This window comes from Numenius arquata, chromosome 8 (assembly GCF_964106895.1).
Source record: "Numenius arquata chromosome 8, bNumArq3.hap1.1, whole genome shotgun sequence".
Taxonomy (NCBI): domain Eukaryota; kingdom Metazoa; phylum Chordata; class Aves; order Charadriiformes; family Scolopacidae; genus Numenius; species Numenius arquata.
The window spans coordinates 50,449,096-50,461,735 of record NC_133583.1 but is presented as its reverse complement, the minus strand read 5'-3'; the positions used below and the strand labels follow the sequence as shown (position 1 = coordinate 50,461,735).

Here is a 12,640-nt window from a genome sequence, read left to right as displayed (position 1 = left end):
CGCCTCCGCTCCCCGCCGCCCCCCGCCGCCCGCCGCCGCCGCGTCGGGGCGGGGCGCGGGCGGGGGCCGGCGCTGCCCTGCCGGCACCGGCTCCCGCCGCTGCTCCCGGTGCCGCTCCCGCTGCGCCTCGGGGTGCGGGTCCCGGTGCGCCTCGGGGTTGCAGTGGCGGCGGGCGGGCGCGCAGTGCGGGACAGCGGCAGCTCCATCCCGCTCCCGCCGCCGCCGGCGGTGTCAAATTCCAGCCGCCGTCACCTGACCGGTGGGGCGGGCACCGGCACCGGGACCCCGATCCGCACCTGCACCAGGATCCGGACCGGCACCGGGACCCCGCTCTGCACCGGGACCCCGCACCGCAGCGGCACCGGGACTCCGACACGCACCGGCGCCAGGACCGCCCCGGGACGAGGACGACACCGAGGTCCCGCCAGCAGCAGGAGCCGCAGCCCGACCCGCATCAGCACCGGCTCCGCGCGGGGACCCGCACCGCCGCCAGGCTCCCGCGGAGACTCGCACCCCGCCGGGAACGGCACGGGGACCCCCGGCGGCGCTCGACCCCGGCCACCACCACCTGCCCGCCGGCCGAGCCCCGAGCCGGCGGACGGACAGGCGGACACGCAACCCGGAGGGACGGACGCTCCCTGAGTAGGGCACCCTGCCCCGACAGCCCGGTCACAGCGCTGGCAGAACGGACACACGGACACCCCCGGAGACTCAGCCCTTCCCGGAGCGCTCCGGGAGCAGAGCCCCACGGGGACCCCTTGCAACACAGCGGGCCACCCGCGCCCGTGGGGACCCCGCGGGGATGGGTTTGGGGAGGCAGGGCGGGGGCCATCCCGGCAGCGCCGGGGCCGCGGCGGGGCTGGCCGGCGCCCCACGCACCCCGAGCTACTGCGGGCCACCGGTGTGCCTGGCGTTCACGTCCGGCCTCGCCGGAGGAGGAGTCCGGCCTCCCTGCCCTGCCTCCCAGCCCGCCCGCGCCCCGCGGCCACGGCCAACGGGCGCCCCGCGGCCAGGTCCACCCCGGCGGGGCCACCCGCCGCCGGGCTCCTTACCTCTGCCGTCTCCCTGCCTCCCTCCGCCGGGGCCGTCGCAGGCCCCGGGGACATGGGGGCCGGCTGGCGAGCCGAGCCGAGCCCGTGTGAGTCCTTACGTCACCGCCCAGGGCCCTCCACGTCCATCCCGGGGCTCTCGAGTGCTCCTTGCAAACGTGCCAAATCCCAGGGCCGCCTCCGCTCGGCCCCGCTTCACACGTGCTCCCCTGGCCGGAGCCGGCCGCCGGGGCAAAGCCCAGGCCGGGCGATACTCCCCCGGGGCCAGCCCTCATGGCCCACCGCCCCCCCGGGCCCTGCCGGCGGCGGGGTCCGGAGGCGTCCGGCCGGGCTGCGTGCCCCGGGATGCTGCTTGCCGTGTCATCTGCCCCGGCAACGCTCCGCCGCCTCGGCGCAACCTCCCCGGGCTTATATAACTCCCCGGTTGGAGCGGGGCCAGCGGCTCAATCGCCGGCTGTGCCGCGGCCGCACGCCGGCCCACGGGTCACCCGTGGGGTCTGCCCCGGCACCCGGGCCCCCCGTGTGGCGTTAACTGCTTCCCCGCCGTACGGCAGCCCGGAGCCCGCGGCCCTGTGGCGGGGAGGGCCAGCCGGTGTGTGTGAACCACCGGCCACCTCCTCTTGTCTCATCTCGTCGGATTATCCAGTGCGAGGATGACAACTCCCGCTCCCTCCTGCGGCATCACCTGCCAGGGAATGTGCTGACAAAGGTGGTGCCGGCTAAGCCGTCCCCGCCACTGCTAGCAGGGACGGTGGAGGTGGCACGCGGCTCAGAGCTGCTGCCTCTGCCCTGCTGTGGCACCGCGTGGCCCTGGTCTCCCCCTGCTCCCAGCACAGGTGGCTTGGCCAAGCCTGTGGCCCGGGGTGGCTTCATGTCTGCTAGCGGGACTGTGTGGGAGGGTGGGCTCTGCCGTGGGGCTGCGCTGCCCCACGGCCATGGCCTGAGGCTGCTCCCATCCATGATGCCCTCATGGGAGCTGGCAGAGTTGATGCCCTGGATGCCTTGGCCCAGCAGAGGTTTGGAGACCCAGGAGCATCCCTGGAGTGGGATCAGCCAGGGGCAGGAGACAGGGGACAGGGAAAAGGATTCTCTGCTTGGGGGAGCTGCATACTAACAGGACTGCCTGCTTGGCAAGTTTCCATGCGAGTGGCAAGTCCTGCCCCAGGTTGCCTGGCTGTCCCCATGGGGCTGGGTGCTGGACACAGCTGTGCCCACACAGGGGGAGCAGCCCAGGAGGGGCTGCCAATGGAGGGGAGGGCTGCATCGCCCATGGGAAGCCCTCGGGGCTTGGACGCAGCCCCAGGTGCTGGCTCACCCCACTGGGATACCCCGTCCCCTCCCACATTCCCTGTGGGTTGAGCTGCTCCTCATGTCCCCAGGGCACAGTGGGAGCCTGCAGTGGGTGTAATGCTGGGTCTGTGTGGGTCATGGCACGCAGGAATATCCAGGGGACCCCGTAAAGGTGGGCTACAGCATCCATGGTCCTGTGAAAAGGTGGCTGTGCAAAACCTGGCCTCTGTCCTCTCCCAGGGGTGTCCCCTTTGTGGCCACTACGGCAGACATCTGGGGGCTGTGGCCCCCTCCACTGCCTCTGGCCCTTGTCCTGGGAGATGTGACCCCACTGGTCCTGTCAGCCCAGGGACAGCACATCCTGCCAGCAGCGCCTCCTCCCTGTGCCCCCCGAGACCACGGTGGCAGGAGGTGGCACGTCCCAGTGCTGTGCCTGAATCTGGGCACTGCTCTCTGCCCTTGGGCTCCACGAGCATCAGCTCTGCCCTGGGGAGTGCTGAGCCGGACCAGGCCTCGTGGGGTGCTGGGGTGCAGGGCAGGATCCCCACCCGCCCGAGTCTCCAGACAGACGGGTGACCTGCTCCCTGACTGCTGCTGGCAGCAGGTTTGGTGCCTCCCAAGGCACCATCTGCATCAGCCTGTGTACCCACACCCCCAGGGCTGAGGTGTCCCTTGGCTGGTCTGGAACAAGCCCTGTGGGGCCAGGGCCTGATGTGACATCTGTCCCTGAAGGTACCACCCTTGTGTGAGGTGGGATGGGGGTGACAGTCCAGCCAGATGGCAGGACTGAGCACGCTGTGGCCGCTGCTGTGCCTATGCGAGGCCATGGCTGGGTGTGACAAAACACGTGTGTGCGAGAGCTGTGACACAGATGGACCGACCTGTTGCATTGTCCCCTTCTCAGTGGTGATGTGGCTCCTTCAGGCACACCTACTCCTGAACAAGTGTCCTTGTCTCTGCTGACCTGAGCCTCTCATGGGCTCTCCCCGTGTGTCCTGGTCCCAGGCTCTGTGCTCTCCCCTTCCACAGGCTTCCCAAGGCCAGGACGGGGCATGGGCCACACCTGGGGCTGGTCCAGCCTGATGCCAGCAGTGGCTGGGCTCTCTCAGGGCTGGGAAGAGAGGACAGCAGGAAGGAGGGATTTGAACAGCTCCAGCATCTCCTTTCTGGGAGGGATCTGTAGCTCGCACACACTGGGGATGGTTGGGCAGTCGCTTCCATGGTGTCCCATTGGTGCTGGCAGCAGGACACCCCTTGCATTTGGAAGCTGGAAAGTCTAGCAGACCTGTCACCTACCTGGAAGCAGCCACTTCTCCCAAGTCATGGGACTGTCCCCAACTTGTTCCATGGCTCCAGAAGCATCGCCGGGGTTTGCCGCAGGGGTTATGTTCCTCCCACTGGGACATGGCAGGTGTCAGAGCCGGTCACAGCCTCAGCCCCCGGCTTCCTAAACTGCTTCCTTCCTGGACACCATGGTGAGAAGGTCACTTGGCTGGACACCTGCCTTTGCTGGGGCCGCACCCAGCCTGATTGCTGCTGTGACCCTCAGCTGGAAGCCACGCCGCTGGCAGGGAGTCCCCGAGAGAGGAGGCAGAGTCACAGGCAGCCTGTCCTGGGCAGGACAAGCCCCCACCCCTCTGCCCCCCGAGTTGCCATGCATCCACCCCACACGCCCCTCTCCCACCCCTCAGGTCACCAGCAAGAAAGAGCGCAGCCCTCTCCTGTCCCCAGCACCAGGCTGGTGGCATTGGCCACCTGCAGCTCCTGGCAGCTGCCTCGGGGTTACTGTGCTGGAGGAATCATTAGTGAAACCAGGCTGGGGACAGCCCCAGCAGGGGAATCCCTCTGCCTCCCCTAAAGAAGGCCAAAGCCAGCAGAAGAAAGAGGCCAGCCAAGCTTGTTTGATAGCTTTATTGCTTCTGTGATATGACTGAATCGATGTGACATAAGCCGGCTTGGAGGAGCCTGCAAGACTCTTTCCCTCCCTGCCTAGATGGGAAATTAAAAAAAAAAATAATCGCAGAATCTAAAACTAATTTTAAAAACTCATGGAGTTCTTGCACCTCAGCTTGGTACAGTACCGGCGAGCACACTGGCCTTTCGAGCGAGTCCCTGTGCGAGGAGCCGGTGCCCAGAGGGGCTGGGTAGTGGCCCGGGTCACCTGCACGGAAGGACTCCCTAACACTGTGTGTGATGCACCTTGTACCGATGGCACGTGCGGTCCTGGTGCCGCTGGAGCTCACCACAGTGCCCGCCTCCCTGCCAGGCCCTCTGGAAGCCCTTGCCCATCCCTGGTGCTGCCCGCCCCCAGCCTGCCTGCCCCTGTCTGACACACAGCCCTGTCCTGACACCTTCCCCCTCTCCCAGCAGCACCCACATGGAGGGGTAGGGCCTCCCCGCTGCTCCCTCCCAGGAAAAGCAGATGCTGGAAGCCCGGAGATGCTGGAAGCCCAGAGATGCTGGGCCGCAGAGGATCCCGCTGCCACCTCCTGCTCCGCGGCTGTGCTGCCTCTGGTACGTGTAAGCTTGAGGCCACAGCGTCGCCAGCCATAACAGGGTGAGCTGGTGGAGGGAGCCCGACGCCGGCATGGTGGGCACCAGGGAGGGCTGTACGGCACGAATGCATGAGCAGCCTGTGCTCATGGTGTGGTCAGCGCAGCAGCAGCTCTCTGGTAGACCCTCTCCCCCGGAGCAGTATGTGCTGGCTGCCCTGCAGCTCCCCAGACCTGCTCTCTCCATCAACCGGAGCAAAACCCCGTTGCAGGAACGGGCTCCTCGACCTCCCTGCGCTTCCCTGGCATCACTCCAGGCAGATTCCCTGCCACCCGAGTGGCCTTTCTGCACCGCGGCGCGTCAGAGGCACCAGGCAACCCCGCTCTATATTTAGGCTGTGGAGAATTCCCCTGGGCTCTCCCTTCCGAGCTGAAAAGGTGAGTCACTGCGAGGGAGAGGCCAAGACTCACATCCGTCCCACTGACCCTGCTCTGACCCGCGCGTACCGCTCCGAGCTGGCAGGACTGCAGCCTTTCGGAGGGCGGGAGGTGGCTGCAGGTGCAGGCAGGGAGGCAGCCAAAGGAACAGCATCCAGGAGCAAAACCCAGTGCTGCGCCCTGCTCCTGGGGCCGGGGCACACACCCCCAGCATCCGGCCGTAGGGCTGCTCTGTGGGTGTGCTCGCCCCACCAGCGTCAAATGGGACAGTGAGTTAGGGCCTTTGGCCCCCAAACAACCCCCCAGCTTCTCTTTCCTTATATTTGCAGGTCCTGACCCCTGGACCATGCACTCATCTCTTCAGCCTGGGCACTTCTGCCTGGAGACCCCCACCAAGGTGGAGGGAAGGGCTTGGAGTCACCTTGCTGGTCTGCAGAAACAGCTTCCCATCAGGACCTGTCCCTGCCAGGGAAAGCAGAGCAGGGGCCACACTCCCTCCGTGGACCCGGAGCCTGTGAGCTGGAAGGTAAAAGTGCCCCATAGCTTTGTAGTGCTCAATAAAACAGACTAAATCAAATTAATGGCATCACAAGCCTCCATAGGGGTGCTTCCCCCAGAGGGCAGGGAGGAACCTAGTACAGACACTGAAGGCTCTTCACCCCCCTCCTCTTCCTCCTAGCTAGAGCCACCCGCTCTCTGGCATCTCATCTCACTGTAGCATACGGATGTCGCCCATCGCCGCCCCAGGGCTCCCACAACAGCTGGTTAAAGACCCAGTTCAAGCACCACGGCAGAGGGACAACCTCAGCCAGGTCCAGCCCAGGCACTCCCACTGATGCCATGGCAAGGAGTCTAGAGATGACAGTCCCAGGTCCACGCATGAACCGCAAAGAGAGTGTTGCCTGGCCAGAGCCATGGAAATCCAGTCCCCTGGGCTCCTTGAGCAGGAAAAGCGAATTAGGATAGAACACTCATATGTGTATCTGCCACAACACACACTCAAAAACCTGCTGGAAACCTTACAGAGCATCCTGGTGGCAGGCACTGCCAGGGCAGGCATGTACTGGGGAGAAGCAGGGATCACCTGGCTGTGAGGCCACCAGGGACAGGGGAAGGGACATGGGAAGGGGAAAGAAGAGCTTCTCAGCATCTGTATTCTGCAGCCTGGAAGAGACAGCATTTTTGAGCAGCTCACAGACTACAAGGCAAGCAGCAGCTGGACAGGACTTGGCCCTGAGCAAGTTCCTTGGCTATGGGTGCACCAAGCAGAGGAGGCTCCTGAGGAGCGTGTCCCATGCTGGTCTGTGGGCAGCACCCAGCACCGTGTCCTGAGAGCTGCCTCTGCCTGGCAGATGCAGCCTGGTCTCAAACCATTCCATACAGTTTGCTTCTCTACCCCATGCCTGGGTCACTGCCTGCCCCTCCTGCACATCCCCTTTGGGGTCTCAGCCCCAGAGCCACAGCCCCCTGCAAGTCAGTGGGAGCAAAGGTGGCCCAGGGGAACCATGCAAACCCTGCTCTGAGCATCTCTTGACCATGTCAGGGCCACGCTCTCCCTCAGCTTGAAGCAAGGCCAAGGATTGCAGTCTGCCTATGTCAGATGCAGTGCCAGGACCATGAGCCCAGCCAGCATCCCTCTGGGACCCTCCCTCCACTGGCTTGTGCCTCCACACACACAGACACTTGGCTCGGGACAGTCATGGTGGGCGCAGACCATCCCGCTCCAGGCTAGGAGAGTGTGGGAGCCGATTTCCACCTGTAACCATTCCCCTGGCAATCCCTCTCGGGCCCATGCTCTACCGGTGGATGAGACCACCCCGCTGTCCTCGCACTCGGCCACGTTGCTCAGTTTATTCCAGCTCCTCTGAAATACGTATACAAATCAAATGTGCAAATACTGCATCTCGGAACCAAGACGGCAAAGGAAGGGATGTGCTCCTGAGAGCAGGAGAAGCAGCACGGGAAGAGCTTGGTAATGAAGTGAGCAGGGGCCGAGCAGAGGGTGAGGGTTCCCAGCAGGTCCCCACCCGTGCCAGCAGGCTCTATCATCACTGAGGCCACACATCGCTTAAATAGGGAACATGATCGAGTCTGGAACATAAAACAAACATCTACGGCGGCCTGCTCTCAAACTGTAAAGCTTCAGATCTCTGAGCAAGATCTGACCTCCTTCCAAAGAATAAATTACTCCTCTCCCACGCAAAAATAAAGTGAGATGCTGTCCAGAAACCATGACACCAATCTGCGTGGACTCCATGGGGTCCCTGCATAGCAGGCACAAACCAAGAGGCCTGAGGCCTGAAAGCCTTGAGCACAATGAGGCTCCTCAGCACCATGACCGGCAGGAAGGTGGGGAGGGTCTGCTGCAGGCAGAGAAAGCCATCAGCTCCCCGCTCCACCTTGGGGTCAGGGCAGAGGCAGAGCAGGGCAAATGGCTATGGAAAATGCAGCCAAGTAAGTGGCTGCTGCTGCCACCTCTACGTGGGAAGCAAGGAAAAGTGCAGAAAAACAAACCCATGCTCATCTCCAACCAGAAGCTCCAAATGGAGAAGGAAGGAAAGCCGTTATTCTCCCTTCAAATTATAGCAGCACCAATGACACCGAAGTTTTGGACGGATTTGTTTTCCTGGGGAAAGGTCTGAGGCCGGTGACAACGCAGACGGAGCATGGAGAGGCCGGGCTTTTTGCAGGGCTGTGCACAAGCAGACTTTGCCTTGCACCTTGGTATTTCTAGTACGATTCCAGCAGAGTTTCTTTTAAAAAATAATACTTTGTACATTCAGGCATTGCTGCCTCGGGGCAGCGTCACCTCCCATTTGGCACAAATCGTTTTATTCACAAACCTTTCTTCTCTCTCCTGAGTCTTTCCTGTGTAAATCAGGACACAGAAGATCCGTCTGCGATGCAGAGTTCAAGAACTGCCCACTCAGCCCCTTGCCCACCTCCTTCCAGCTCTAGGCCTGGAGGCAGCAGATGCAACCCTCATGCAGACTGGCACTGCAAGGGGGTCTTCCCAGAGCACCTGGGCATCTCTGTGTGTCTTCGGTGAGGTGGGATTCTTGCAGGGGGCTGCCAGTGCCCGCTCCCAGAGCTGCAGCGTGTGTTTTCGTCTCCTCCCTTGGAGGCAGTGGCTGCAGCCACTCAGATCCCACTGGTTAGGTCAGTGATGACTCGGGCTTTCACCAGCTTCCGCAGGAACTCCTTCTCCCGCTGGATGTTGTGCGTCCAGGACTGGAAGGAAACGGGAAAGACAGAAGGTCAGTAGCTATCCTGGCCAAGCAGGCTCCCATCTCTCACACTGTGAGACACCTCAGCTGGGGCAGGGCAGTGGCTTTTGCCAAGGAGACAGACCCCACTGTAGATCAGAAAAGCCCTTGCAGACCAAGGGCCTTCTCTTATCTAAAGCCAATGTAGCCAGCAGGGTCAGACTGATGTACCTGATGTAGGAGGTCTCTCCATGGGTTGGGTGAAATTTTTTTGCCATGGTGAGATCATGGTGAGAGGTGCCTTCACCTTGGGCAGGTACAGTTGCTACAGTGTCCTCTCAAGCCACCGCAAACAAGAGTCCAACAGCGCAACATTGACAGTGATGTGTGCCAAGGAACAGCGCTGGCAGAGAACGTGGTGGCAGGACATGTTGTACCTACATACAGCTCCCTGCCAAGGGAGGTCTCTTAGGGAAATGCTTAGGGGTGCATGCAGCTGAAAAGCCCCAAGACCAGCCCCACCAAAGCTGTCTCTTGCCTCTGCTACCCCTACCAAGAGGAAATCACATGCTAAAGGTTACACAAATACAATGTGAAGGGTGAAATGGTCACATGTCCCAGCCAGGCATTTCAGAGCAATGATTGCTATAGCTGGTGTCAGCCCACCCAGATGTGTTCCCTAGAGCAGGCTTTAGCCATAACCACAGCATCTGCCATCACCCCTCTGCGCTGGTACGATTAAAGCACTTAATGAAAGCAGTAAGTGGTTTGTCTCCTGAGGAGACCAAGGCAGAGCAGGGAAAAGCAACTTTCCCCAAAATCTCCCTACAGGACAAGAATCCCAGTAAACAGAACCAGGTCTCCAGCAGAGTGCTCTGGCCAGCAGGTGATCTGAGCTCTAAATACAATCTGGACCATGATAAAATTACTCTACAGGAGCCTCCCTGAAATGGCCTCAAACCAACAAAGTGCCAGCCCAATGAGCCCTCTGAGGGCACTTTGTTTTAGGTATCTAAACCCAGTTTACCCACTGCAAAACCATGGGCACGTGCTCACAAAGCCCACAATCCACACACAATGTGCGTGTCGCCCTCCAGTCATTTGCTGCTTGTCCTGTCCTGTCCAGCACCAGCAGCTCTCAGCCATGACTGCTGTGTGGCACTGAGCCCCAGTCATGGTGTGCAGCCTGCTGGCCAAGAGGTCCAAGGGACTGAAGGTCCCTCTCTACATCTCCAGCATATTTTGGAGATACCTCTCTTGTTGCTACTTTGCATTTACAAGCCACTTCCATCTCCTCAGTGCACAGGAATGCCGACAGTTAAAGCTGCTAAGGAAAGTTCAGGCAGGTCTTATCTTGTAATCTGTGCTCAGAAGTCTTTGACTTCTGCTTCCATTGACACCGTTACCCGAATGCTACAAACGGGGCACCAGCACCAGGAACAACAGGGCCACTCGTGCTAAACTGTGCTGGTGCTCTTTGGGACCTGAAAACACTGAAGGCTCCATCTCCAAACTGAAAAGCCGCTGTCCAGAAACAACTCAGTGCTTGGCTTCTGCTAGCATAAAAGCAGAAACTGAAAACTGGCACTGGGAAGAAAGCTGGCTCGTAAAAGGAAAAAACACATGGATTTCAGAAAGCAGCAGTAGGAGCGATGGTGGTGCAGAGCAGAGGGAGCTGGGAGACCAGGGCTGTGTGTGCCTGTCACTCGGCAGGACAGCCAGGATCCCCCAACATGCTGGAAACAGTCCCACATGTGGCATGTCAGCTGGGGGGCCTAGGCTTGGCCTCCACCATGCAGCAACATCTCTTCTGACAGCGCAGCCCCTTGCTAGGAACGCACGGCACCGGCAGAGGCAGCCAAGTGTGCGTGTGTGCTCCTGCCAACAGGCAGCGAGCAGCTGTCTGCTGGCACAGAGGCCACGCTGGGAACACCGGTCTCCATGCATCCACTTACATCTGGCTGGGCTTGTTGTTCAAAGTCTATCTGGAGCACCAGGGAACCCGATGTGCCTGAGACGTCATAGCACAAGCTGATCCCTCCTTCACGTCTTTCAGCCACATCAAACATAAAAGAAGTCAACTAGTTTCACCCACTACAACCTGCTTGCGTCCTTTGGTACAGGCGGTAACTGGGGAAGCAGCCACTTCTAGGCAAACACAAACCACCTAAAACGTCACCTCAGGCCACATGCAAGTGCCTTATCTGATGGTGAGGGGAAATCTGCTTGCGTGAAAGGTACAAGTGGAGCAGGAATTTAAGTACAAGAGGTGGATAATAAAACTTTGGGTGATACAATTGCAGTCTCTCACATTATGGCTGGGTCTGGCTCCACCACTGACTGCAAGGCTGCTGCCAGGACCAATAAACCTCTGGCTGTTCAGCATCCAGGCTGCTCTATACCCTAGGCACTGCCACAGACTCCTCTTTCCAAGCAGAAAGCCATATGTAAGGGAATTCAGCCTCCCACTCGATCCATGCATTGGAGTGGTGTCTGCGGCAGTACTCTCAAATGTTTTGTGGTTGAATGTAAGACCACAGAGGAAGAGGATTCCCTGGTGAGGATGGGCTTTTGTCCCCTCCAAAGAGCACTAGCAGGGTGCTCAGTGCAGTGCTGCTCCCCCCACATCTGACAGCAACACAGGCAGGAAGGATGAGACATGTCTTCAACACCAGCTCCGGTTACTGATTACAGGAGAGGGACTCACCCCACTGACAGACAGAGCTAATCAGGCGGAGGAAGCTGCATTCCAGCACCAGCGGCCGCAGTGGGAAGAAGAGACGGAGCAGATTTCTCAAAAATGCCAGAGAGGCAGGCACTTCACTCCCATTGCCCCGACAGGGGAAAGGCAACAAAATACACCCTAGCAGATTTTAGGGTGTATACACCCTAAACAGCACCCTGGGTAGCACACACCAATGGCAGGCGGGAGGGCTCTTAGCCGGCTGCAGAGTCTCATCAAAAGCCAGGTCTCGGCAGGCTCAGGTTTGCTTCGGGGCCAGGACCATGTTATGTCTGTTGTAAGGGGAAGTTCTTTTTTGCCACCCTTCACTGGGTAAGCCGAGGTGCTCCGTGTACCCAAGCTTGCAGGCAAGTTGTCCTGGAAATCTTTCAGCTCACAGTGCCCTGAGCTGCAGCAGGATGATAAGAAATAGGCAACGCTCTGGCCACTTGTGTCCCCACAGACACAATTGCGCTGTCAGAGTGCTCATTTTGACATTTTAAGCAGAGGGTTGTGAGCAGGATCCATGCCTGGAGGATGATTACATGAAGCGGCTGCAACACTGGTGGTTTATTCCTGCTACTACTGCAAAGAAGGCTTTTCCTGCCCTTGGATGCTGGATGCGCTTTGGCTGCGCTGGCAAGATGCTCGCTGTCCCTTCTGACTGCTTTGACCTTCTCTTCCGTGCACACCGAGACATTACTGCCTCATTTCCTATTCCTGTATGTGGGATTGTTCACGTTCACAAACCTCCTGCCCCAAGTTCTGAAGCTTCACCTCAGCATCACAAGCAGAAAACTCCAGCTTTTCTCTCCTGAATCTGCACCTCCAGGCAGTGACAGAGCAGCACAGAGCATTCACATCACTGCATGTCCCCACCACCGCTGCTCCTGCAACCTGGCAGGCTGGCTCTGTGCTCTCCCCACTCTGACGCTCGCATTGAGCAGACTGCTGGTACAGCTTAGAATCACAGAAAGACCCTAAAAATCATTGAGTGCAACCGTTTGTTTCCTCTTGTGCAAACAAACGGGCTGCTTGTCTGAGCCCACAATCAGAATAATGAACTTCTGGGAGCTCCACCAGGAACACCGCAGGAGGCTCCAGAGACCTCACTGCTATATGGGGTTCAGGCCGGGATTTCCTTTGGTTCGGTTCCCTCTCTGATTAGTGGATGTTTGCTTTTTTCAGTGGAGAGAAAAACAGCAGGAGGACTGTCGCTCTGCAAGCAGATGCACTGCTATGGCTGTCCATCCCAGAGAGGTGGCAGCGGGTCCGATGTCTGATTGTTTGGTCACAGTTATTAGATCAAAATTTATCATCAGCTAAGGCCACCTTTCAGGGTTATGCAAATGCAGCAGCCCCACACCACCTGGCCTGTTTTTCTTGACAACTCAACGAGGAAGCACAAAACATCCTCTGTCCCTTCAGGAGAAGCCAAGTAGA

The 12,640-nt window shown here is 59.8% G+C and overlaps 1 protein-coding gene across 7 annotated transcripts in view; it reads right to left on the bottom strand.

Annotated features, from left to right (window-relative positions):
- Nucleotides 1-4,238: 4,238 nt before the first annotated feature.
- Nucleotides 4,239-12,640, bottom strand: part of ST3GAL3 (ST3 beta-galactoside alpha-2,3-sialyltransferase 3) — a 185,132-nt gene continuing 176,730 nt past the window's right edge. For 3 of the 7 annotated variants that reach the window (XM_074151206.1, XM_074151209.1, XM_074151207.1), the window contains one exon: nucleotides 4,239-8,500. In XM_074151206.1, coding sequence (XP_074007307.1) covers nucleotides 8,411-8,500 — 90 coding nt within the window. In that variant the 3' untranslated portion in view covers nucleotides 4,239-8,410. The remainder of the gene's footprint in view (nucleotides 8,501-12,640) is intronic. The other 4 variants (XM_074151210.1, XM_074151211.1, XM_074151212.1 and 1 more) reach the window with 2 other exon arrangements.